Source organism: Acomys russatus, chromosome 16 (assembly GCF_903995435.1).
Source record: "Acomys russatus chromosome 16, mAcoRus1.1, whole genome shotgun sequence".
In the NCBI taxonomy this organism is placed as follows: domain Eukaryota; kingdom Metazoa; phylum Chordata; class Mammalia; order Rodentia; family Muridae; genus Acomys; species Acomys russatus.
Genome location: NC_067152.1, coordinates 43,519,347 through 43,546,237, shown reverse-complemented (window position 1 = coordinate 43,546,237; position 26,891 = coordinate 43,519,347). Strand labels below are relative to the sequence as shown.

Sequence of the window (26,891 nt, the reverse complement as noted above, 5' to 3'; positions counted from 1 at the left end):
TCCAGACCACTACGGGCGGCATCATCCCTAAGCAGGTGGGTCTGGACTGTAGCTGAACATGAGCCTGCGAGCAAGAGAGCAAGCAGCCTTCCCCTGGTCGCTTCCACCTCAAGCTCCTGCCTTGGCTCCCTTCGATGGCAGACTGTAAAGTGTAAGATGAAATAAACGGCTTCCTTTCCTAGTTGCTTTTGGTCGTGCTGTTCACCACATTACCATAAAAGAAAACCAGACCCAGAGACCATATTACAGATTAGATGTGTGCTAAAGAGGCCTTTCTGGGTCCAAAGATCCTCCTGCCTCTCAAGTGCTGGGACTGCTGACATGCCCACCACACCAGCAGTTCTGGAAGGACCAGGCATTCGGTCTGGTGGAGACTGCTGTACACAGGTCTTTGTGCAGGTGGCCTCACTGGGATGCTGCAGCTCCAAGTAAATCCGTATGTTAGTTCGTACAGTGGCACAAGCATGGGCCCTTTTTAGCCCCCATGTATGTGTGGGTGCGCGCGCTAAGGTTCACATATACATGGCGGTCAAAGGGGATTGAGGGAATTGGCCATTTCCTTCTCTATGGGTCCCCAGAACCAAACACAGGTTGTCAGGCTTGGTACCAGGCAGTCTGACCTGCTGAGCCATCTCACCAGCACCCCACCCCCCTTTTTGAGACAGGGCCTTGCTAAGTAGCCCAGGCCAGCCTTGAACTCACAAGCAATCCTCCTACCTCAGTATTGGGAATTCAGGTGTAAGCCACCACACTGGACGCAACCCTCTCTCTCTCTTTGTTCTTTATTTTTCTTTTCTTGTTAATAGCAGGGATTGAGCCCAGGATGCTACGCATGTTGGCCAAGCATTCTATCACTGAGCTCCAGGCCCTGGTGGTTGGTTGGCCTCTCTTTCTCCCTTCATTCCTTCTCCCAACCCCACCCTCTTTATAGTGGGAGACAGGCACAATTCCAGCACTGAGCTACAGCCCCAGCCCCAGCCAGTCGACACTGATACCGCTAGCTGGTATAGAAGGCAAGACAGAAGTTGACCACCACACCCTGTAAGCACGCAGGGGGCCAGATGGCCAGGTGGTGGCTGTGTGCACCTCTCAGTGCCAATCTGCGGCTTTCCCTGGAGCTCCATCTGGGTGGGCGGAGGGTGACCTGGAGGCTGTGTTCACAGCAGGGAGAAGGTACCAAGTGGACAGACAAGCCAGTGGTAGGGACAACAGTCACCGCTTCTCTGGAGGCTCTCTGAGGTGCACACAAGCTGGGGACCAGGTGTCCTCACAGCATCTGGAAGATTGTTTTCAAAATGATCTGCAGCAGGAAGAGAAGACAGGAAAGCCCAAGAATGGTTGGCTACCTGACTCACTGGCCAAAATCAATCTATAAGCTTCAGGTTTAGTGAGATGCCCTGCCTCAAAAACGATGAGGGTAATTGGGTGGTGTGTGTGTGTGTGTGTGTGTGTGTGTGTTGTGTGTGTGTTGTGTGTGTGTGTGTGTGTCTGGGCGCGCACGCACGCACCTTTTATCCCAGCATTCTCTGAGGCAGAGGCAGGCAGATCTTTGTGAGTTAGAGGCCAGTGTAGTCTACAGAGTGAGTTCCAGGACAGCCAGGGCTGCACAGAGAAACCTTATCTCAAAAAAACCAAAACCAAAACCAAACCAAGCCAACAATTAAAAAAAAAGAGAGAATGACTAAGGAAGATACCTCATGTCAACTTCTGGTACACACACACACACACACACACACACACACACACTCTCTCTCTCTCTCTCTCTCTCTCTCTCTCTCTCTCTCTCTCTCCCAGGTTCAGTTCCTGGCACCCCAAAACAAAACCAAACTAGTCAGGTGCCCCTCCAAAAGAAAAAGTTGTTCCCCCCAGACAGGGTTTCTCTGTGTAGCCTTGACTGTCCTGGAACTCACTCTGTAGACCAGGCTGGCCTCAAACTCACAGAGATCTGCCTGCCTCTGCCTCCCAAGTGCTGGGATTAAAGGTGTGCGCCACCGCCGCCCGGCTGAAAAAGAAAGATAATACCTGTCAGATTCATAGCACCAGTTTTCTGCTTATCTCTCTCATAGCCCTGTTCTCATGTGTCTGTTATCTCTCTCATAGTGAGACACTGTCTCAATATAAACACTAGCCGGCTTTCACTTCCGCACCGGGACACAGGCCAATGTTTCTCCTCTGCCCCGGCCGCCCTGACCGTGGCCTTGTTTAGCTCCCTCCACACAGAACCATCCCACTGTGAGGAGAAAGTGGGCTACAGAAACCTGGGGTGCATTTGCCTCCTATGTCAGGGGCCAAGGACCCCAAGCTTCTGTTTGCCCAGGTAAGCCGGCTCTTCCACGTAGCCTTCCTCTGCGTTAGGGCAATGGGATCTACCCACCCTGTCCATTCAGAAGGGCTGATGGTGGTGGGGTGGGGGTGGGGGACACAGAGGATGACTGGATGATGAGTCCCACCTGGGTGAGCGCGTCATCCTCCTGGGCCAGATTCTCTATGATGTCAAAGTGATCCACACCGTGCAGCTGCTGGAAAGAGGCCTTGTACCCTCCTCGGAGCAGTGTCTGGATAGGAATGCGGGGGAGCAGGCACAAGAATAAGGATGTGAGGGGCTGGAGAAATGGCTCAGTGGTTAAGAGCACTGGCTGTTCTTCTAAAGTGCGCAGGGTTCAATTCCCAGTGCCCACATGGCAGCTCACAACTGTCTGTAACTCCAGTTCTAAGGGATCTGACACCCTCACAATAACGCACATAAAGTAAAAAAAAAAAAAAAAGAATAAGGATGCGGAGGTGTCCCGTGGGTTCAGTTAAATGCATTTGTTCAATGAGAGACTGACTGGCTTGAGGTCCAGTTAGACAAAATATGTCTACTTATCACAATCCTGGGGGTTGCACCAGGGCCTTGCTCATGCGTAGTGTGAGTACATTACCACTGAGGTACACCCCAACCTTTTTCTCTTTTCTTTTCTTTTCTTTCTTTTTTTTTTTTTTTTTTTTTTTGAGACAGGGTTTCTCTGTGTAACAGCTCTAGCCGTCCTGGAACTCACTCTATAGACTAAACTGGCCTCGAGCTCACAGAGATCTGCCTGCCTCTGCCTCCCAAGTGCTGGGATTAAAGGCATGCGCCACCACCACTGGGGCCCAAACTTTCTTTTAAAACATTTTTAAAGACAGAGTCTTACTAAGTTCCTTAGGCTAGCCTCGAGTTCACTTCACACCCCAACCTCATGGTCCTCTGGCCACAGCCTCTGAAGTAACTGGGATTATCTGTGTGCACCACCAAGCCCGGCTCGTTCGGGAAGAATAACCAGAAAGATATGATGACCTGACACTCCACCAGGGCCATGAGCTAGATGTGGGCAGTACCTCATAGAACTCCCTGGACTGCCGGTGGAATTCTGGGGAGTCATGCTGACCCACAAACACCAGAACAGGGCAGGCTGGAGCCATGGGCCGGGCTGGAGCCACCTCCAAGCGCCGTTGTGGACTGTTTCTCTGAGCATCTTCCCTGAGGTGGGACAGTGACGAGGTCAGGACAGAGGGAGACAGGCTTCCGGTAGGTGCTGGAGATAAGGGAGTGGGGGCAGACAACTCACAGAGTCATGTGCAGAGAGGCATTCTGGGAGGTAGATATGAGGGGCTCCAGATGATAGATCCCACTCACCAGGAGAAAGCCTGTGAAGGTGAAAGTGCTCAGGCCAGGGGCCAGGCCTAGCAAGATGGACCTGCCCACCCTCCAGGCCAAAGAGGAAGACCAGGATCACAGGCAGAGGGCAAAAAGGGTTTGGGGCCTCCAGGTCAGCACTCAAGTTGTCAGCCTTTCCACCAGCTGCTCAGCCCTCCACCTGTCCAGAGAGGATAAGAGCTGCCTGGCCAGGCCCCGTACCCATGGAAACCTTACAGGTTGGATGCTCAGCCTGGGCTACCTGAGCTCCTGTTTTGACAAACATAAGAAACCTTGGAGGTTGGGTGTGACACCATGCTGGGTCCAGTTGGCCAGGAGCACCATGGCGGCCAGGTGGGCTCCTGCAGAATGTCCACAGAGGTAGATTCCCCTGGGGCAGACACAGAGTGGATTACGTCTACTCCCCTAGGGCATCAGAAGTCTCAGGCTGTTTCCAGCTCCACAGACCCTACCCTATGCATCCCTCGGTCTGCCAAGAGCGTCTTCGGAGATACTTACTCATTACTTGGATATCGCCTCTGCAGAAACACAACACTGCGAGTCACCTGGTCCACCATCTGGTCCAGCGTGCCTGGACCGAGCAAAAAGCCGGGTCAGGATCCACCACAGGCTCCGTCCACACAGAGCTTTGCCCCCTCCCCCCACCTCTAGTACCTTTAGGTGCAATGTCGTAAGCCGCTATCACCACGACCACCCCCTGTGCTGTCAGCGGGTTCACCATGAAGGCCGAGTCATCTTTACTGTGGAAAGACCAAGAGGGCAGGAGGGCTGGAGGGCTGGCTCACGGGTTCAGAGCACCCGGCTGCTCTTCCAGAGGGCCAAGGTTCCATCCTCGGCTCCCTCATGGAGGCTCACAAACATCTGTAACTCAAGTTGTGCTTCTAGCTGCGCACGCACCAGGCACGTATGTGGTGCGCACACATAAACGCACCCACACCTATGCACATGTAACAGTAGTGCTAGTAACAGTAATGATAGAAGGAGGAGGAGGAGGAGGAGGAGGAGGAGAAGGAGGAGGAAGAGGAGGAGGGAGAGAGGAGGAGGGGGGGAGAGAGAGGAGGAGGAGGGGAGAGAGAGGAGGAGGAGGAGGAGAAGGAGGAGGAAGAGGAGGAGGGGAGAGAGGAGGGAGAGAGGAGGAGGAGGAGGGGGGAGAGAGGAGGAGGAGGGGAGAGAGAGGAGGAGGAGGAGGAGAAGGAGGAGGAGGAGGAGAAGGAGGAGGAAGAGGAGGAGGGAGAGAGGAGGAGGAGGAGGGGGAGAGAGAGAGGAGGGGAGAGAGGAGGAGGAGGAGGAGAGGAGAAGGAGGAGGAGGAGGAGAAGGAGGAGGAGGGGAGAGAGGAGGAGGGGGGGGAGAGAGGAGGAGGAGGGGAGGAGAGAGAGGAGGAGGAGGAGGAGAAGGAGGAGGAGGAGGAGAAGAAGGAGGATGAGGAGGAGGGAGAGAGGAGGAGGAGGAGGAGGGGGGAGAGAGGAGGAGGAGGGGAGAGAGAGGAGGAGGAGGAGGAGAAGGAGGAGGAGGAGGAGGAAGAGGAGGAGGGGAGAGAGGAGGAGGGGGGGAGAGAGGAGGAGGAGGGGAGAGAGGAGGAGGAGGAGAAGGAGGAGGAGGAGGAGAAGGAGGAGGAGGAGGAGGAAGAGGAGGAGGGGAGAGGAGAGGAGGAGGGGGGGGAGAGAGGAGGAGGAGGAGGAGGAGGAGGCTGCTAGCCTCGGCTACACGAGACCCAGTCTCACCAAACCCAAACAACATAAAATGAAAAATAAAGAAGTGACCCCAGCACTCGGGAGGCAGAGGCAGGCGGATCACTGAGTTCGAGGCCAGCCTGGTCTACAAAGCGAGTCTAGGACAGTCAAGGCTACACAGAGAAACCCTGTCTCAAAAAACCAAAAAATTGGGGCCGGGCGTGATGGCACACACCTTTAATCCCAGCACTCGGGAGGCAGAGGCAGGCGGATCGCTATGGGTTTGAGGCCAGCCTGGTCTACAAAGTGAGTTAAGGACAGCCAAGGCTACACAGAGAAACCCTGTCTCAAAAAAAACCAACAAAAACCAAAACCAACCAAAAAAGAAGTGACAACTGGAGGCAACTTGTGCACACTGTGCCAAGGGAAAAGAACAGCCTGCCCTCAGTACGCACTGTAATCTCTAGGTGACTCCCTCCCTTGGAAGAGGAGACAACCATGTGCTCTTAGCAAGCTGTGAGTTGAAGATGAAAAGGGAGAGTTTAGAGTGGAATAAATGTAGCAGCTGAGTAAGCCGGGGGGAAAAAGATGAGCATGCAGGAGGGCGGATGGATCCAGCCCACAGGCGCGGAGAACGGCAGTGTCCTCCAAGAGCCCGAACACCCGCTTCTCAACTCAGGGACACCAACTGTATTCAGTGTGCACGCAGTGTGTGTGTGTGCTGGTGTCACAGGGATGAGCCATCACACTCAGCTATACGCGGTGCCAGCAGGGGAACACAGGGTTTAGTGCAGACCACAGGCATTGTTCTGGCCTAGCTATATCCCAAGTTCTTGCTTTGTGTCTTTGAAGACTGGGCTGGCCTCAGACTTGCAGTAATCCTCCTGCCTTAGCTTTCCTGTTCTTATTTTCCAAAGCACTGAACCCTCAGTGTCCTTTTGGTCCCAACAAACCTGTGTAATTGGTCACTTAGACACCCTTAGACAAGCGAGTTCAGTGGACGTACAGAGCGGAACTATCTCCTGAAAACACATGTCCGAATCCTGTGCCCGAGAGCTTAGGGCATGGTCGTACATGGAAACAGAGTCTCTGTAGGCTTGTAGAGAAACTTGATCTATTGAGAAGCTGAGGGGAGCGGGCTGGAGAGAGGGCTCAGTGGTGAAAAGCACTAGTTGCTCTGGCAGAGGACCTGGGTTCAGTTCCCAGCACCTACACGGCAGCCAGGATAGCTGATGCCCTCTTCTGGCCTCCTTCAGCACTGCATGCATGTGGTGCGCGCGCGCGCACACACTCACACACACACACACACAAACTCTTTCACAAATAAAAGTGTGTATGCATGTGCGCATGTACATGTTGGGTGGTGCACGTGTCACAGCACATGCGGAGGTCAGAGGACGACGCTGGAGAGTTAGTTCTTTCCTTCCACCTTTACGTGAGCTCCAGGGATCGAACTTGGGTCATCCGGCTTGCATGGCAGGCACCTTTACCCACTGAGCCATCGTGCTGACTTGAAATGGACAATCTTGAGATCATTTAGTTAGGGACAGGGATTTCTAAATCTAAGATAGTGCCTTTAAAAAAAGACTTACTGCCAAGTAGTGGCACATACCTTTAATCCCAGCACTGAGGAGGCAGAGGAAGGTAGATCTCTGAGTTCGAGGCCAGCCTGGTCTACAGAATTCTAGGGCAGCCAGGCCTACACAGAGAAACCCTGTCTCAGAAACCCAAGAATGAAAGAGAAAGACATTACTTTTTTTTTTTTTTGGTTTTTCGAGACAGAGTCTCTCTGTGTAGCCTTGGCTGTCCTAGACTCATTTTGTAGACCAGGCTGGCCTCAAACTCACAGCAATCCTCCTGAGTGCTGGGATTAAAGGCGTGCGCCACCACGTCCGGCTAACATTACTTATTTTTAAGTCTTGTGCATGTGTTTGTGCACATGAGTGCAGTTCCCCTGGAGGCCAGAATAGGGTGTCATATCCTCTGAGCTGTAGAGTTCTGGGAACGAAGCTCCAGTCTTCTGGAAGAAGAGCTAGTGCTCTGAACCCCGAGCCACATGTCCAAACCTAAGATGGTGTCTTCCCCCCCCCCCCCAAGACAGGGTTTCTCTGTGTAGCCTTGGCTGTCCTGTACTCGCTTTGTAGACCAGGCTGGCCTGGGACTCACAGAGATCAGCCTGCCCCTGCCTCAGGGAGTGCCGCGATTACAGGCGTGCGCCATGCCGCCCAGCTCTAAGATGGCATCTTTGTGAGGAAAGTGACCGTGTGAAGATAAAAGCAGAAGCTGGAGACACCGCCACAAGATGAGGGACACCCAGGCAGAGCAGAGTGCTCCTGCAGCCCTCGATTCTGACTTCCTGCCCCACGGATGTGAGAAGTTACTCTTGCTTTCCCCTAGTTCCTACATCCTGACTCACCTTCCACTCTGCCAGTATCCTCCATGAAAGAACACGAAGAGCGGGAAAGCTGAAACAGAAAGCAGGTGGTGCTGGTGAGCCAGACATCCGGCTGCCTCTGAGGGGGACCATGAGCTCTGCTCGGCTCACCCTTAGAATCCTCATCAGGAAAGTAGATATCCATCTTCTCTCCTTCGCCGTCTCCATAGGGGACATCCAGCTGGTTCCTCCTGGTGGCCCGGGCCTTCTGGGTGGCTGCAGAGGCAGATAAGGTCCTGTCAGTTCAGCCCAGGAGCAGCAAGTTCCAGACAGCACCCTCCTCAGTGATACGTGGTCCTCTGAGGCAGCTCCCAACAGGAGGCTTCCCCAGCCCTGACACCTACAAACTTGTGGCTGCCTCTCCTTTACTGTTGTCTTATGACATACACCACCAGAAAGCACACACTTATCTAAGCATTAGAAAAAGCTTTCTTTCTTTCTTTTTCTTTTTAAAGATTTATTTATTTATTACATATACAGTGTTCTGCCTGCATGTACACCAGAACACCAGAAGAGGGCACCAGATCTCATGATAGATGGTTGTGAGCCACCATGTGGTTGCTGGGAATTGAACTCAGGACCTCTGGAAGAGCAGATGGTGCTCTTAACCGCTGAGCCATCATTCCAGCCCCTCAAAGCTTTCTTTTTCAAATTACTTTTTCTTCCAAGACAGGGTTTCTCTATGTAGCCTTGGCTGTCCTGGATTCACTTTGTAGAACAGGCTAGCCTTGAACTCAGTGATCCACCTGCCTCTGCCTCCCAAGTGCCGGGATTAAAGGCGTGCACCACCACCGCCTGGCTTTAAATTGCATTCTTACTCACGCATTCCATGTGTGTCTGTGTGTGCATGTGTTAAGGTGTGAACTCTCACGGCTTGCTGGTGGAGGTCAGAGGACAGCTAGTGGGAGCTCACTCTCTCCTTCCTGCATGGGTTCAGGGGACAAGTTACAGGAGATCGTGTGTGTGTGTGTGTGTGTGTGTGTGTGTGTGTGTGTGTGTGTGTGTCTGTCTGTCTGTCTGTCTGTCTGTCTGTCTGTCTGTCTGTGTGATGGTGAGGGTGTGACTGCCACCCAAGGCTGAACTCAGGTCCTCAGGTTTGAACAAGCGGCCATTTCATCAACTGAGCCAGCTCCCCAGCGTCACCCTCCTCGCCATCTACCCATCTGGGCGTAGCCTCTGCCTCTCTGAGTGCTGGGATTAAAGGCATGTGCCACCATGCCTGACTTAAAACAGTGCCTTTAAAAAAAGACTTATTTTATGATTTGTAACAAAAACTGGAGCTGGAGAGGTGGCTCAGCAGTTAAGAGCAGGTGCTGCTCTCACACAGGAACTGGACTCGGTTCCCAGTCACCACACTGAGCGGCTCAAAGGTAACCCCAGCTCTGGGGTGTGAGACCCCTCTGGCCTAGGTCAGACTGTGTACCATGTGGAAGCTACCTGACCAGCGCGGCTCCCTTTTGTTGAGCAAAAGGTGCCGGGTCACCTAAATATTGAAATGAACCCTACCTCACACCACAAAGGCAGCTACAGATACGTTAAACATGAAATAGACTTTCATAGGAGCCAGTGAGATGTCTCAGCTGGTAAAGGAGCTTGCCACCAAGCCTGAAGATCTGAGTTCAGTCCCCGGACCCGCACGGGGCAAGGAGAGAAACGATTTCCTCTGACTGCAGCACACGCTTAGAAAAGGACAACGGGCAAACAGACCTTCACAGCCCAGAAGTCAGCACAGACCACACATAGCCAAGACCCCGGGGAAAATATTCAGAAGAGATTTGGATGTGACCTGTCAGCACCAAGGAGGCTGAGGCAGGAGGATCTCTGTGAGTTAGAAGCTAGCCTGGTCTCCAGAGCTAGTCCAGGACAGAGCCAGGGCTACACAGAGAAACTCTGCCTTGAAAAACAAAAGCCAACTGAACAAACAAGGGTTCCCTTCTGTAAAGAGCAGGGCTACAGGTTACACAGGCCCCATACGGACGGTCACAGCCATTCCTTCAACCAGCCACATCACGGTGTCCACGCTGCTCTGCCCTGGGGTCCTCTCTCTGGAACAGATGCTCAGGACTCTCTCTCCACAGCCTGTCCTGCGTCAGGCCCCTCTCCCCCCAGCACTGAGACCCCCGTTGACAGCCCTCCCTACTCTCCCTGCTTCTCCGGAATACCGGTAGCCGTCCTGCACCTGCCACAACAGAAAGCCCACGCCATCCCTGGCCCTGTAAGGGGTACCCTGTGCTGCCATAACAACACATCCCAACCCAGGGCCTGAACAACACCAGTTCACTCTCCCCCAGGTCCAGCAGTTGGTGTTTGATGAGGACAGGCCTTTGGCTGGACTTGTTTCCATGCCCAGGGTGTCACAAACCCTGCTGGTGACAACAGCCTTGTCCATCCTGTGTTGACCCTGGGAACAAGTACCCACAGGAAGTGTAACTTCTGGGTCAGTGAGCAGACATGCTTGTCACTAGGAGGCAGAAGGAGTTCAGATAGTTCAAGGCTGGCCTGGCTACACAGAGAATACAAGACCATATTAGTTATTAATATTATTGATAATACATTGTTGTTGTTGTTATTATTATGTTACTGTTTTGCAAACTTTTGTTTTCTCCATCCTAATTATAAAGGTTGCTAATCAGCCAACATCAAATTCCACCTATGTGTACAAACACACACTCACATGAACACAGGCACAGGTGATTAATCAAGGCATGCCTGAACCACAGGGAGCAGGAACCGCACTAAGCCCCAAGTCAGGGCACCTCTGAGGTAAGCCCAGGCTGCTGATACACCCAGTGTCTCCCAACCTGGCTTTTGTGTGTGGGTCACCTGAGCCCTCACACGGCCACTCAGCTCTGCAAACCAGAGATCCCAGAAGGAATTCAGACAGCCACTGAGTAGAGCCCCACACACAGAAGTAAAACAAAATAAATCTTTAAAGAACATAGTTGTGGCCGGGTGTGGTGGTGCACAGGATCCCAGCATTCGGGAGGCAGAGGCAGGAGGATCTCTGTGAGTTCGAGGCCAGCCTGGTCCACACAGACTCTGTCTTAACAGCAAGGTAACTAACACCACAGCTGCTTCCTGCTCTTCTGTCCCTGCAGGGAGGTTTCCTGAGTTGTCAGGAGGATGTTTCTCATTTTCCGCCAACACCATCTGTTTACAGCCCTCTTCCATTTCCTCCTTTCCTCAATGATGCAGCCTCTGAGGCAGCTCTGAAGGAGCCTTGGGATGGTCTATGGACTCAGACGAGGGAAGTGGCTTCTGCTTAATTAATGGGATGGCTAACTTGACCTCATCCTGTAGGCAAATGGGACACAAACTATAAGAAGGGGCTGGGGAGAGAGAGGAAGACAGACAGACAGATTTCTAACAACTCAATAATTAAGGGCAATATTTTATTTATTTATTTATTTATTTATTTATTTATTTATTTATTTATTTTAAGGGCAATTTTTTTTTTTTTTTTTTTTTTTTTTGTTTTTTGAGACAGGGTTTCTCTGTGTAGCCTTGGCCATCCTGGACTCACTTTGTAGACCAGGCTGGCCTCGAACTCACAGCGATCCGCCTGCCTCTGCCTCCCAAGTGCTGGGATTAAAGGCGTGCGCCACCACGCCCGGCGTAAGGGCAATATTTTAATGCAATACCAAGTTTGAGGATTTATTTTAGTGGGAGCAGGCTTAAGTTCTGAAAAGGCTGATTCTATTATTATACATTTATTAGAAGTTATGGCAGTTATGGGTATACCTATACAAATTAAGGCTGACAATGCTCCAGCATATGTCTCTAATAAAATGAAATATGTAAACAATTTTTTACATATTGTAATATAGAACAACACACTACCAGCGTACTGCATACTCAGTCCTTGAATGCAATCTTTGCCTGGTGTGGTGATGCACACCTTTCCTTTAATCACATCTGGGAGGCAGAGGCAGGCGGATCTCTGAGAGTTTGAGGCCAGCTTGGTCTACAAAGTCAGTCTAGGACAGCAAGGACTACAAGAGAAACCCTGTCTCAAAAAAACCAAAAGAAAGATCCAATTGTACTTTAAAAGAGTTACTTAGCAAACAGAGGGGTATCAAAGACCCCCAGAGATAGAGTACATAATGCTTTATTGACTTTAAAAATTGGGGGGCTGGGGGGTTAGAGACAGGGTTACCCTGTGTAGCCTTGGCTCTCCTGGGTTTTCTTTGTAGACCAGGCTGGCCTTGAACTCACAGAGATCCATTTGTCTCTGCCTTCTGAGTGCTGAGTGCCTTCTGAGGCCCCCTTTAAGTCTTGGTCACACACAGAAGACCAAATAGGACATAACTTTCTGATCCCTTCACGTGGGAATAGCTCTGCTGAGACTGACTGGGACATATAAATATCTCCAGCCAGAACTTCAGCTGTGCCTAGTCAATAAATCTTTTGTTTGTTTGGTTGGTTGGTTTTTCAAGACAGGGTTTCTCTGTGTAGCCTTGCTGTTCTGGACTCACTTTGTAGACCAGGCTGGCCTTGAGCTCACAGAGATCAGCCTGCCTCATGAGTGTTGGGATTAAAGACGTGTGCCACCACGCCAGGCTTAAAATCGGGTTTTGTTTTTTGGGGCCAAAAAATCTTGTTGGCTACAAAATGCTCAGGACTTATCACGCCAGTCTTTTAAGTGGCATAAATAAAAATTGTCCTACAGTTTGGCATAAAATCCAGACTGGCTTAAAAAAATGTGGGGTGCTACTGGAGAGGTCCAAGTCTGGCATACCTGGATAGCCCACAAAGCTCGGTCTATTATGATAGACTCCCTTTCTAAATGAGGTTCTTCTCCTGATCTGGGGACCCCGAGATTCCCTAAGGAGCATCACATAACCCTCAGGGAAGATTACAGGCCCAACCCTCTCCTGATAGAACCTGTTCAGCAAATACCTGGAGATTCCTGGAATATTCCAACCTATGCTAAGAAGAGCCTAGCCTTAAGCAAATGACCTTTGGGCCGGGCGTGGCGCACGCCTTTAGTCCCAGCACTAGGGAGGCAGAAGCTGGTAGACTGCTGTGAGTTCGAGGCCAGCCTGGTCTACAAAGTGAGTCCAGGACTGCCAAGGCTACACAGAGAAACCCTGTCTGGAAAAAACAAAAACAAACAACAAAAACAAAACAAAACGAAACAAAAGCAAATGACCTTTAATCATATCTAGAAGTTCTTCCCCCGACCATAGGATAACTAAGTACTGTGTTTTCCTTATAGTGACAGGACCCCCATGCTACTGCACGTAAACGAGGCACTGTACCACTGCGTGAAGATGAAGACTAAGTATCCTGGTACCGTTAACCTCTACTAACCAGACACATTCACCCACAAACCCCAGACAGGATTTCTCTGTGTAGCTCTGGCTGTCCTGGGCTTGCTTTGTAGACCAAGCTGGCCTTGAACTCGCAACGATCTGCCTGCCTCTGCCTCCCTGAGTACTGGGAATTAAGAGTGTACCCCACCATGGCCCAGCTAGTTCTAATTTTTGTAAAAAGCTGCTATTACAAACTGTTTAGGATAATTAAGTAATGCAAGTTAACAGTCAATCAAAGTCATAGTCTTGTCAGTTATTAGCCTAGGTTATTACAGGAATATATACCCTAGGTTTAAGAGATAGCAAATACCTAGAAACAAACGTTTGCCTGTTCAGATTTACTATCGATAGATAGATGATTAAACTCTATGCAAATATAAATAGGTAGATGGTCTTCAAATACTTCAGAGACCTACAGAATATGTCATTTAAAGAAGTTTTAGTATTTTGCGGATTCTTTGACAATGAGACATGTCAGCTCCTGGCAGCGCCCCCAGCTTCAAGCGTGGCCTTTGCCTCCTGAGTGCTGGGATTAAAGAGGTACGCCACCATTCCCCCATCCTACCCCTGTCAGTTTGTTTGTTTTGATCGGGTTTTGTTTGTTTCTAAGACTGGGTGTCATGTAGTCTATGCTGGTCTCTAACTCACTAAATTACTCTTAACTTATGCACGAGGCACGTTACCCCCACCCCCCGACAAAAATAACTGCACACAATAAAAAAGTAATAATTAATTTTTTAAAAGTCACTTTTTCAAATGCTAGGGGCTGGGGTTTGGCTCAGTTGGTGACTGTGCTCTCTGCACCCGCACAAAGAGGAAGACAGCAGGAAGACAGCTGAGGCCTAAGCCTCCCTAGCACACCGGGTCACTGTGCAGCCCTGGCCGCCTTGAGCTTACTGCCTGGATCACACTGGCCTTGCAGGGTCAGCCTGAGGTGCTGCACTGACAGGACAGCCCTGCTAGCATTTGAGAGCTGACCACTGGGGCTCTGAGTGAGCAATGGCCTACACTGTCCCCTCTGAGCTGTCTTCCTTCCCCCTCCAGACAAGACAGGCAAACGGACTCCCTCCAAGCCCACGCCCACGCATCTCCACATATTTACTGACATGGCCACGGTGAGGACCCTTCAGAGCCCCAGAAACAGCTCCAACCCACACTAAGGGGCTAAGGAGCAAGACAGAATACAGATTGTTTGGTCAGTCTGCTGAGATCAGGCAGTTGGCCAGCGTTCACAGTCCCCCCTCTGAGCACACAGCCAGCTGCCTCCACAGCCTACTTCCTCCTTGAAACTGCTTCCCACGCAGCATGGATGCCTCCACGGATTATAGCCACAGCAGCAGAGCACTCTGGGACAGGGGGAAGACTTCACAGTCCCAAGATCTAATTGCTTTAAAGAAAACAACACAAGGGCTTAATCTCCCTTCTCCCTCCCTTTCTCTCTTTCTAGTCATGGCTCATGTATCCCAGTCTGGCTTGGAATTTACTACATAACTGAGGATGACCTTGGACTTCTGCTCTGCCTCTCTGGAGCTAGACTTAGGGACATGACGACCACGCCAGGCTTGACGGCACACTGAGAGTTGAACCCAGGGCTCTGTGCACGCTGGGCCAGAGCCACGCCCATCATGCTGGTTCTCCACCCCCTTAGTTGCTTTCTATACATAGCAACAATATGATCCGGGCATAGTGATTGGCACCGGCGATCCCAGCAGAAGTAGGCAGATCTCTGTAAGTTTGAGGCCAGCTTGGTCTACAAAGTGAGTCCAGGACAGCCAAGGCTACACAGAGAAATCCTATCTCAAAAAAACAAACAAAAAAGACAATATTCTGCTTTCTTTCCTATCTTCAGTTCACATTTCCGTGCCCACCGTAGCATGTCCCCTTAGAGCACTGGTCCTCAACCCTCCTAACCCTGCAACCCTTTAATAAGGTTCCTCAAGTTGCGGTGACCCCACCTCAACCATAAAATTATTTTCACTGCTTCTTCATAACTAATTTTGCTGCTGTTATGAATTGTAATGCAAATATTTGACATTTCTGATGGTCTTAGGCAAACCCCTGTGAAAAGGTCATTCCACCCGCAAGGGATCGCGACCCACACATGGAGAACCATGGCTGTAGAGCTGGGAAGCCCTTGGCCAACCATCACGGCAGCCTGGGTGTCTCACTAGAGGCCCCCACCGCAAGCCTCTGCTGCCTCCAGCTACATTCCCACCTCCGACTCCAGCAGAGGGTTACCCTGACATAAGAGAGGTGCCCCTCCACCTAGGGGTGCAGCCCCTCCCCCACCGTGATAACTGTCCAGTGTCCACAGTACCGCGGCTCCCTATCTGCACGAAGGTCCTGACGACGTCCTCTGCTTTCATGCGGACGACCCATCTGCTGGGCGAGTAGTGCTTCTCCAGCTCCTGTGGGCAGGACAGCTCTGTGAGACTCTCCCTCTCGGCCCTCAGAAGACCCTCTCCAGTACACTCAGCCCCTCCACGTCCCACTCCCTACACTAGCCGCCCCCAACTAGGTATTTCAGGGGGACACAGATTTGTGTCCTCAGACTTGTGGCGAAGGGCTGTTCCAGTGGCAGCCATGCCTTTAACCAACTAACAGCCTTAATGAGCGATGACGTCTGTAAATGTGTTCAGTTAAAGGTAATGGCATGGGGGAGGGGGGAAGGGGGATACACAGGGGAGGTGGGGGCACATTCCTACACAAACTGAAACCACAGGGAAGCAGACAGCTCTGTGGTCACTAGGGATCAAGGCCATGGGCTGAGCTTTCCTGGGAGGACAAAATTCCGATCACAGGGAAGAACTGGGTCACTGGACAGAGGTGAAGAAGTCAAAGGTCCTTTGCTAACGCTGCTCCGCCTGCCGGCTAAAGCTAAAGCGCAGGGTGGGGTGGAGGGGGGGAGGGGATGGGGAGGCTAAGCAGCTGAGGCTCGGCTATGCACAGCTGTAGTCCCAGCACTCTGCAGGCAGGAGAGTTCCTGGGTAGCCAGGGCTACAGACTAAGAAGGAGACAGATTACAGTAAAGGGCTCTAGGCCTCCATCACAGGAGTCCTGCACACCGTCTCCACAACCTTTATCACTTTCCTGTTGTCTCTAGCCTCGGTCTCCTCATTGGGCTAGTGGGGTGCTAGCTGCCTTACGGGCTGTCTCCTCATTGGGCTAGTGGGGTGCTAGCCGCCTTACGGGCTGTCTCCTCATTGGGCTAGTGGGGTGCTAGCCGCCTTACGGGGTGAAAAGGGAGGAGGTGTGTAGGAGAAGCAAGGTAAACTGCTCAAACACCATTACCTCCTCCTGTTCAATGTACTTCAGGTCAGATGTGTTCAGAGCTATAGAGCCCTCTTTTTTTTTTGTTTTAGGTTTTTCGAGACACGGTTTCTCTGTGTAGCCCTGGCTGCCCTGGACTTGCTTTTGTAGATCAGGCTGGCCTCGAACTCACAGCGATCTGCCTGCCTGTGCCTCCCGAGTGCTGGGATTAAAGGCGTGCGCCACCACGCCTGGCTTAGAACCCTCTTATTGAGGTCCATCCCTGCTGGACGCTAGGCTGCCCTTGGCCCCTGACCAGTGTTACTTTTTTGTTGTTTTGTTTTCTTGAGACAGTCTCTTGAAAAACTATGTAGCTGCCCAAGTGCCGGGATTATAGACATGTACCAAAATCTTTTTTTTTTTTTTAATGTGTGTTCCTGTAGTCCGTCAGGGCATCTTCTGGAGCTAAAGCCGAGGGCTGTCTGCTGTGGGTGCTGAGGATCTAGCTCGGGTCCTCTGGAGGTGCAGTGTGTGCTCACCAGCTAAGCCATCTCTCCAGCCCCTTGCTGCCACTATAGTTTTTTACTAGTAGGATTTATGACTGGCAGGTTTTTGTTTGGTTTTGATTTTTCCAGATAGGGTTTCTCTGTGTAGCCCTGGCTGTCCTGGAACTTGTTCTGTAGACCAGGCTGGCCTCAAACTCAAAAGACCTGCCTGCCTCTGCCTCCCAGTGCTGGGACTAAAGGTGTGCGCACCTCCCTGCCGATTGTTGTAAGAAGGAGTACGACCACACAGGGTCCCTAACTTGCAACAGATTTTAAGCAGTGTCTGCCTGTGGCCAAAACAAAGACCTTGTTTAATTAATACAAGCTACCCCAGTCAAGAAACCGGAATGGACTAGTAATTACAGCCGTAAAGTGTCGTGCTTTGTGTATGCTGTTGGTAACTTTTGCAACCACACAAGGCAGACTAAACAACTCCTGAATGCAAGGAATGCTTCTGAGCATGCTCAATGTTTGCCACAAGGATTTTTTTTTTTAAAGCTTTTCAAGACAAGGTTTCTCTGTGTAGCCTTGGCAGTCCTAGACTCCCTTTGTAGTCCAGGCTGGCCTTGAACTCACAGCGACCCACCTGCCTCTACCTCCCAAGTGCTGGGATTAAAGGCGTGTGCCACCACGCTCGGCTAGAGCCATTAGGATTTTAGCAGAAATTAAATGAACATTCCGAAGAAGCTCAATATTGTCTGTCCCTGAAGGTGTTTGCCTTGCTTAGGGATTCACAGCACGGACCCCCCCCCCACTGCCCCCCAGCCTTTCATCTTTCAGATTTTACTTATTATAAACATAGACCCACATTGCAAGACCTCGGAATATGGTCCAAACCCGTTATTTCTGTCGAATTTCAGTTTTCACTGTCTGTTTTCAAAACCGGGCTAACAGGCTAAATCTGCTCTGCAACGTGACAGTGAAGAAACGTGGCGCTCAGGGCTTGGAAATCCCGCACACGGGCACCGGAAGGGGTGGGCTAGTGCCTTCCTAAAATTCCAGTCAGGGCTCAGGGCGGCTGCACCACACCTACCTCTGCAGACAAGGTCTTCCAGGGCGCCTCGCCCGCGGAAAGCGCACAACGGAGCGCCATGGGTGGGTCTGGAGGAAAAAGCTGTGCTCCTGGCTTTTCACCCGGACCCGGGCGCGGGGGACTGCCCCAGACGGGGCTGGTCCTCGTCACGCCCTGGCTTCTGATTGGTCGGCGTGCAAAGAAGGGGGTAAAATTAAAAGGGAAAGAAAGGCGCGCGAAGTAGCCAACGCTCCCATCCTACAGACTCCGGAGGAGCTAAAGTTTGCACAGCCGCTATGAGTTGCATCAATCTGCCCACCGTGCTGCCCGGCTCCCCCAGCAAGACCCGGGGGCAGATCCAGGTGCGGGGTCTGGTCTGCGGGGGTCGGGGTGGAGGCTGGTGCGGGGTGCGCGCTCCTGAGGGACAAGTCTAAGGTGACCTCTCTCCTAGGTGATCCTCGGGCCCATGTTCTCAGGAAAAAGGTAAAGAGGGGGCCTCCGGGGCGGGTGGGCCTCCCTGGTGGTGCTTCTCTCCCGCCTCTGACTACGCGGGAAACCCAGCCAGACCTCTGTGTGGGCTTTCCCGCCTAAATTCTTGTTTCTTGGATTCTTGCCTCCCTCCCGCCCAAGCCTCTTGTCCCCGAGAATTCCTATCTTTGCGGAGGCGGATCACATCCGGGTACAACTGAAGCCCCCAGCTCACACACCCCAGAGCCCACAGGGCTACCACACGTGTCCGCTGGGGGTGGGCGGTATGTGGACCCCCTTCCACCATAGTGTCCTTATGTATTCCCAATTCTCCTGAAGCCGCGGAGCCAGATTTCCTCTGAGGTGAGGGTCTGACCTCTGAGAGTCTCACTGCTCAGGGTTTATTTGTTTTATTTTGAGTCTATTTATTTATTTGTTTGTTTGTTTTGTTTTGCTTTTGACTCAGCGTCTTTCAGTGTGACCCAGGCTGGTCTCAAACTCTTAGAAATCAGCTTGACTCTGTCTCCCAAGTGCTGCCATTAAAGGGGTGCACCAACACTACAGGCACCCCTACTATTCTTAGATGGCCTGATGTCACCTCAGTTTTGTCCCTTGTTCTGAGAGTGCAGCTCGAGATCTGGGGCCCAGAAACAAGTTCTTTGGCACCTCTCTAAAAGGCTTTGTGAGTGAAGTTCATTCCGAAAACTGTAGTTTGTTCCCTACAGCTGGGAGGGTAAGCCTTGATTAATGGGTGCGGTTTGGGCTACCCGCCGCTAGGTGGTGGTGGCTACCCGCCTTTTCCTCGGGGGTGGGGTGGAAGTGGCCTCACCTGCCCTGGTGACTTTTGCAGCACGGAGCTGATGAGACGAGTCAGGCGCTTCCAGATCGCGCAGAACAAGTGCCTGGTCATCAAGTACGCCAAAGACACGCGCTATAGCAACAACTTCTCCACACATGATCGGTTAGTCACGGGTGCCCACTGAGGCTGGCAAAAGCTGGGCGCTCCTTGGGTAGAGGCTGCAGCCATCTTGATTGACCACACAGGTTCCCACCCACACACCCCCCCCCCAGCCCCATTGGCTCCATGACGTCAGGTGGTCATCACCATTCCAGCCCTAGCACTGGACACTTCTGTCTGCAGCCAAAGGGTGGGAGATCAGTGGCTGGGGTTTGGTGGTGTGTGGGCACGCCTTCCTGCGGCCAAGCCTGAGCACAGGCTGGAGCGGCACCCCAGGGCCTGAGCACTGGTGTAGGGCAAGGTTTCGGAAGCAGAACAGGAAGTGGAGAATGTCCAGGGCTTGGAATTGGGTCTGGAATTCAAGCCATGCTTGCTGCCAGACCCTGCTGTGATCTTTACTTCTCCGAGTCTGTAACCGTGGTGTGTCCAGGAGGATGAAAGCAGAGGCGGTGGCAGGGTGGCACCGTGTTTGGCCTGGGCCACAGCCAGCTTGCCCTCCCTCTGCTCGGCTCTGCTAGGGCACAGAGGAGAGGATTAAAGCATGAATATTGTATTAGCTCTTTTTTGGGGTTTGGGGGGGTCAGGTTGCACATGTGCACACATGTGCCTATACACATGAGTTTGGAGACAGCCTTGGTTTGTGAGTTCTGGGTTCCAAACTCATTGGTCAGGTTGGGCTTTTTTTTTTTTTTTTTTTTTTTTTGCTTATTCAAGGCAGGGTTTCCTCTGTGTAGCCTTGGCTGTCCTGGACTCACTCTGTAGAGCAAGCAGGCTGGCCTTGGACTCAAAGAGATTCACCTGCCTCTGCCTCCAGAGTGCTGGGATTAAAGGCGTGCGCCACCACGCCGGCTGGAGCTGCTTAACTTGTAGGAATACCATTGCACACTGCTTGTCTGTTTTGGGAAACTGCTTTTTTCTGAGTTAGTTTCTGAAAGTGAAGCAGATGTGAGGCAAAAGGCGCTGGATCCAGCCCGGCAGTCCCCTCCTTAGAAACCAGAGAGGCCAGTTCCTGGCCGTATCCAAAGTGGCTTTCAGCCGCCTGGGGGGCGGTTCCTCCTCCTGGGAAGCAGTCTGTGAGCGGGGACTCCATGTCCTGGCTCTGCCAGCAGATAGCTGCATGATGTGGAAAGCCCTTTGACCTGGATGGAGGGGAGCGGGGTCGCACTCTGCTGTCTGGCTTCCAAGCCCACCTGCCGTTCCGGATACAGAACAGGACACCCCACTTCCCAGTTGCTGCTCACAGGCATGTTATAGCTTCCTGGGAGCTGGACTCTGGCTTTTGTGGGCTGGAGAGGTGTCTCAGTGGCTAAGAGCACTTGCTCTTACCAAGGACCCAGGTTCATTTCCCAGCACCCACTTGGTGGCTCACAACCATCAGTGACTCGTGTTCCAGAGGCTCTAACACCCTCTTTTGGCCTCTGTGGGCACCAGACGTACACATGACACATACATACGTGCAGAAAAACTGCTAATACACATACCTGTTTTTAGACTTTTGCGGAATATGGTGGCACACACCTTTCTAGCATTTGGTAGGCAAGAGGCAGGCGGGCAGATGAGGCCAGCCTGGTCTATGAAGTGAGGCCAGGACTATAAGAGAAACCCTGTCTCAAAAAAAAAAAGTAAGTGTTGAACCGAGAACTTTGGAGTCTTTGTTGAGCTTAGTAGCAGAGTGTTAATTTTCAGTTACCAGAGGTAACCGGTATTAACTGGTTTTCTAAACGAGGCCCTTTATTCCCCATCCCTCCCCCTGAGGACCTGATACAACACCACAGGCTGCTCTGCCAGACCACGGTAGCACCACACCCTGCATTGAGACCTAGGGGTGCCTTGCTCATCTTCTGGCCTCTTTTTCCAGGAACACCATGGATGCGCTGCCAGCCTGCCTGCTCCGGGATGTGACCCAGGAAGCCCTGAGTGTGGCTGTCATTGGCATCGATGAAGGGCAGTTTGTAAGTTGGCTTGAAGCATAACCCCCAACTCATGGGTCAGGGCCCCCCTTGTACTGCTGGTCCATCTTCTGGGGAGGTCGGGAAGTTCACTTGTCTGCACTGCCCGTGTGCCTACTGCTGTCATACGGGGGTGGGGTGGGGAGGGTATGGAGTGTGGAGCAAGGGTTCCAGCCTTGGCTTAGTCTCGGTGGTGGGGGGTGGGCACCCCTCCCCACAGTTTCTCTGCGTAGCCCTGGCTGTCCTGGAACTTGTTCTGTAGATTAGGCTGATCTTGAACTGCCTCCTGAGTGCTGGGATTAAAGGTGTGTGTGCCACCGCCACCTGGCTTTATCTTTTTATTATTTTTCTGAAAAACTCTTGCTCTTCTCCTCTCTAGCCTGCTGCATTTCTGGTTTTTTTTCCAGGACATCCTCTGACTGGGGTGGGAATTGTCCTTTCTGGTCTTAATTTCCTCCCATGGAAAAATAAATAAATAAATAAATCGGGCCAGTGAGAGGGCTCAGTGGGTACAGGAGTTTACAGCACAGCCTGGTAACCTGAATTTCGTCCCTAGAATCCATGAGAGGGTCAAAGCAGAGAACCACCTCCACAGAGCTGTTCTCTGCCCACCACACACGTGCTGCGGCACACAGGAGCCCCCGCCCCATGCATCATATGTAATGATACACATTTGAGAACAGATAGGTGGGCTGACGAGAAGACTCAAGTGTGAAGAGCACTTGCTTACTTTGCAGATGACCCAGATTTAGTTTCCAGCACCCACACTGGGCAGCTCATAACTGCCTATAACTCCACCTCAGAGCATTTCTTCTAGCCTGTGTGGGTAGCCCGCGTGTACACACATACGTACAAGTACACGCACATATACATGATTCTAAATATAGTTTAGCTGTCAAATAAAGATGGACTATATGTCCCAAGCATGTCACCTGTGGCAACATAATAAACTACTCAATAGAAGATAATTTCTCACCGGGCGTGGTTGTGCACACCTTTAATCCCAGCACTTGGGAGCCCAGACTGGTCTACAAAGTGAGTCCAGCACAGCCATGGCTACACAGAGAAACCCTGTCTCAAAAAAAGAGAAAGAAAAGAATTTCTCGCTGTCCCGTGGCTCCAAGTGGCTTGCTCACAAAGCTGAATGGTGGCCCTGGGTGGCCTGGGGTTTGGGCCAGAAGCAAGGTCACTTGCTGACCTTCCAGGCTGGAATTTGCTATGGCTCTCTGTCCACTACTCTCCCACTGTGCCCTGGCAGGAGCCAGACTGGTTGGGTTTATAAAGAAAGGGGCCCCGTCTGCTCCACGTACATGCCTGCCTCTCCTCATCCCTAACCTTACACACACAGTAAGGCAGGTCCAGCTCTGATGCCCCCAGGGCAGCCTTTCCTCACCATGCTGTGACAGCTCTCAATTTCATTCCCACCATGAGGCTGATGGGGTGACTCCCTGTGAGATATGCGTGCCAGCTGTTGGCATTGCCCATCCACCTGGGCATGGCAGATCTGTTTTGTCCTCAGCACAATGGCTGTACAGACGTTGACTTGGTAGAGTCAGCTCCTCTCCTCAGGCCGCCTGCTGCGGCTCCTGGTGTTTCCTCAGGCCCAGCCAGTCTCCTTAGGCACCACTTTCCTTTCTTAGCTCTTCTTGCTTAACAGTCTCGTACCCAGGTCTAGCACTAGCCTACCAGTTGTCACAGCCCCGCTTCCCATCCTAACCTAATGGAGAGATTTATTTCTACTTCTCCCCACCAATGGCTAATTCATTTAGTAGATATTTTGATTTGGGGTACAGGGTCTGTCTGTGTGGTTTGGGCTGGATTAGAACTCCTGAGTGCCGGACTAGTCGTGGGTTTCCATGCTAGGATCTCCCCATTGCAGAAGAAAGGGACCTCTGTCCCTTCCTGTGTCCTTGCCTTAGACAGTGGGTAGAGGGTTGTTTAGGGCCCCTGAAGCCACAGCTGAGGATCTGAAGCCTCTGTGTGTTCACTTGCCAGCACCAGGGCCCACAGACTTCTTAGCAGGAGAAGAAGCTATGCATGCAAGAAAGAACTTTGCTTCTGCACTCGGGAGGCAGAGGCAGTCAGATCGCTGTGAGTTCAAAGCCAGCCTGGTCTACAAAACGAGTCTAGGATAGCCAAGGCTACACAGAGAAACCCTGTCTTGGGGCGGGGGGAGGAAGGAAAGAAGAACTTTGTTTCTGTTTGACACAAGTAATGACAGGCACAATAGGAACATACTAGAAAAAGGAAGTTTGCCACATCAGCATCTTTGAACCAGAGACCACTGGGAACGCCCTGCATGGGCCATATCGTGGGTTCTAAAACCTGCTGCAGGGCAGACACTAGTCATGGACCGGTGGGACTCTCGGAGAGGGGAGGGGCCCTCTTGGGTCCTTGTGGAAGGGCTGGAGCCTGGCTTTGCTGAGGGAGGGCCCTGTCTGGCTCCTCCTGGCAGAGACTGATGTTCAGAAATGACTGAGGGAGGGGTCTTTATTCATGGTGGCCAGGGTGCCGGGCCTGGTATTGGCCAAAGATACTTTCAGCCAGTGCCAGGACTCTGGTGAGTGCCAGCCCAGCCTGGACGCTTCTAATTATACACGTGTGTTTTTATAGAGCTGGCCATGTCACATGCTGTGACTATTGTGGGAATGGCTGGGTCCAGGGACCAATCACATCTGGTCCAAGTTCCTGCCCTTTGACTGTGGTGTTCTGGATCTGAGGACAAAACTGCAGCTTCCAGCTCACCTGGGAGGGGCTAGGGAGGGAGGAGGACGAAGAGCCAGGTACAGTGGCAGGCTGTAAGCTCAGCACTCTGAAGGCTGAGGCAGGAGGACTATTATACAGTGACAACCAATCAAAAACAAGAAACAAAGGATGGGCCGAGGAGACAATTCTGTTAATGAGCCCTGGGTCTACAAACATGAGCACCTGAGTCTGGGTCCCTAGGGTCCATGTTAATCACTGGGTATAGCCATGTGTCCTGAGTCCCAGTGCTTAGGAGGCAGAGGCAGGCAGGTCCCTGGAGCTCACCGTCCAGGCACCTAGTGAGAGACCAGTCTCAAAAACAGGGTGGAGCCGGGCGTGGTGGCACACGCCTTTAATCCCAGCACTCGGGAGGCAGAGGCAGGCCTGTGAGTTCGAGGCCAACCTGGTCTACAAAGCGAGTCCAGGATGGCCAAGGCTACACAGAGAAACCCTGTCTCGAAAAACCAAAAAAAAAAAAAAAAAACAAAACAAAACAAAAAAAAAACAGTATGGAAAAGCCAAGCTCAGTAGCACTTGCCTCTGATCTTAGAACTTGAGGGGCAGAGCAAAGAGATCTCTGAGTTCAAAGCTAACCTGGTCTGCACAGCAAGTTCCAGGCCAGGCAGGACTACGAAGTAAGACCCTGTCTCCAAAGCAAAAAGAGAAACGAACAAGATGAACTATTAAGGAAAATGTCCCACACTCTTTCCTGATGACCATCCCCAGCCCTCTCCGAAAGTCCACTTTAAAAATGGGCTGTTGGCCAGGTGTGGTGGTGCATACCTTTAATCCCAGCCCTTGGGAGGCAGAGGCAGGTAGATCTCTGTGAGTTTGAGGCTAGCCTGGTCTACAAAATGAGTCCAGGACAGCCAAGGCTACACAGAGAAACCCTGTCTCGGGTGAAAAAAAAAAAAAAAAGCTGTTAGCCTCTAAGGCTACTCTAACGGCACTCAGCATGGGCTTTAAGAAAAGTGTTGGCAAGGCAGTGCCTTCAAAGAACTGTGAGGGAAAGTTCTAGCCTGGTGGTTCTCAACCTTCCTAATGCTACAACCGTAAAATTATTTTCATTGCTACTTCCTAACTGTAATTTTGCTACTGTTAAGAATCAGTAGTGTAGATATCTGAATCGAAGGATATCTTGAGATGTGACCCCTGGGGGGTCGTGACCCACGGGTTGAGAACCACTGTCCTAGCCTTTCCTGTCAGGTGCTGGCAAGCCTGGGTAGCAGCAGGCCTGCGGGCGGGGTGTTTCACAGGAAGAGCGGCGTGGCCTGGTCTCTGGCTCTGGGCTGATCCTTGTGCTCAGATCCACCAGGGTCTCCATGAGGCCCTTGCTCGGGTAGCTCACCACTTCTGCCAACTTTCCCAGTTCCCTGACATCGTGGACTTCTGTGAGCTGATGGCCAATATGGGCAAGACAGTGATTGTGGCAGCGCTGGACGGAACTTTCCAGAGGAAGGTAAAGTGCCTGACTCAGGCCTAGGAGTGGGGTGGAGTTCCTGAGGAGCGTGAGGCAGTGCACAGGTCTCCCCAGGAGTAGGTGTGCTCAAAACAGAAGTATTGGCTGGTGGGCGCTCTCAACTGCCATGGTGCAGAGCACAGGACGGCGTGGCTCTAAAAGCAGGGTCAGGATGATGTAGCCTGAATCATAGGGTTTAAAAGAGAAGTGTTGGGGACCGGGCGTGGTGGCGCATGCCTGTAATCTCAGCACCCCTCTGGGTGCCTCTGGGGAGGCAGAGGCAGGAGGATCTCTGAGTTTGAGGCAGCCTGGCCCACAAAGCATGTCCAAGACAGCCAAGGTTATGCAGAGGAACCCTTCCTCAAAAAACCGAAAAAGAGAGAAGTGTTAGGACTAAGGAGAGCTCGGGCGGTCATGTGTTTGACTTGTAGAACACTCGGGCCTGCGTTCAGTCCTCAGAACCCTCTTTTTTAAAATGCTGGGCATGGTAGTATACATTATTACCCGCCATGGGAGGCAGGGACTGGCAGATCTTAGCTACCTAGCAAGCCAGCCTAGCCTACAGGGCAAGCTCCAAGCCAGCGAGAGACCCTGTTGTTAAACAAAACAAAAACCCACCAAGGTGGGCAGTGCTAGAGGACAGCACCTAAGGTCACTCTCTGGCCTGTACCCACATGTACATGTGAACACAGGCAGGAAAAGGAAGTGCCTGGCTACATGTCCAAACACACCTGCTGTCCTGTGTGTAGGCTTTTGGTAGCATCTTGAACCTGGTGCCCCTGGCCGAGAGTGTGGTGAAGTTGACGGCCGTGTGTATGGAGTGCTTCCGAGAAGCTGCCTACACCAAGAGGCTGGGCCTGGAGAAAGAGGTACCTCCATATGTTTCTACCCAGGGAGTGGGGCGGGCATGGGCTTCGGAGGCCTGCCCTCATCCATCCCTCCCTCCCACCAGGTGGAGGTAATTGGCGGAGCCGACAAGTACCACTCTGTGTGCCGCCTGTGCTACTTTAAGAAGTCCCCCCAGCAGTCTGGGCCAGACAACAAAGAAAACTACCCGGTTCTGGGACAGCCCGGAGAGGCCTCGGCTGCCAGGAAACTCTTTGCCCCTCAGCAAGTCCTACAGCACAACTCTGTCAACTGAGGGGACCTGGGGCCTGCCAGCTCCTGACCCGGTTTGGACTCTCAGAGAGTGGGAGAGGGGCGGGCCCTGCAGTTCCGCAGTGCCCTGGGCAGGCTCATCTGCTTGTGGAAACTGCTTTTGTACCTGTTGGCTGGCAATAGAGCCACGTGGTGCTGGCTTCTTCCTTCTTTATGGCTTTTCACTGCTGTGTTTCCATCTCAGTCCTCTCCCAGCCCTCCCTTTGTGCTGCAGCCTGACCTAGGCTCCCACAATGGTGTCCAGAGCCAGTC

General features: G+C 52.1%; 2 protein-coding genes across 3 annotated transcripts; one reads left to right on the top strand and one right to left on the bottom strand.

Moving 5' to 3' along the window:
- Positions 1 to 1,021: 1,021 nt before the first annotated feature.
- On the bottom strand, positions 1,022 to 18,053 carry Afmid (arylformamidase). 2 transcript variants are annotated; one of them, XM_051159136.1, is made up of 11 exons: positions 17,924 to 18,053; positions 15,414 to 15,504; positions 7,893 to 7,997; positions 7,764 to 7,812; positions 4,331 to 4,416; positions 4,175 to 4,247; positions 3,949 to 4,046; positions 3,588 to 3,666; positions 3,358 to 3,499; positions 2,451 to 2,555; positions 1,022 to 1,300 (listed from the first exon to the last, which is right to left on the bottom strand). In XM_051159136.1, the coding sequence occupies exons 1-11, from the start codon at positions 17,981 to 17,983 to the stop codon at positions 1,268 to 1,270; spliced, it is 921 nt and encodes a 306-aa protein (XP_051015093.1). In that variant the 5' UTR covers positions 17,984 to 18,053; the 3' UTR covers positions 1,022 to 1,267. The 2 variants fall into 2 exon arrangements, with proteins under 2 accessions (XP_051015093.1, XP_051015094.1); XM_051159137.1 differs by lacking the exon at positions 2,451 to 2,555.
- A 14-nt stretch (positions 18,054 to 18,067) lies between these two features.
- Tk1 (thymidine kinase 1) lies at positions 18,068 to 26,685 on the top strand. Its single transcript, XM_051159141.1, has 7 exons — positions 18,068 to 18,264; positions 18,354 to 18,385; positions 19,221 to 19,331; positions 21,187 to 21,280; positions 25,392 to 25,481; positions 26,231 to 26,350; positions 26,434 to 26,685. The coding sequence occupies exons 1-7, from the start codon at positions 18,199 to 18,201 to the stop codon at positions 26,620 to 26,622; spliced, it is 702 nt and encodes a 233-aa protein (XP_051015098.1). The 5' UTR covers positions 18,068 to 18,198; the 3' UTR covers positions 26,623 to 26,685.
- The last annotated feature ends 206 nt before the right edge of the window (positions 26,686 to 26,891 follow it).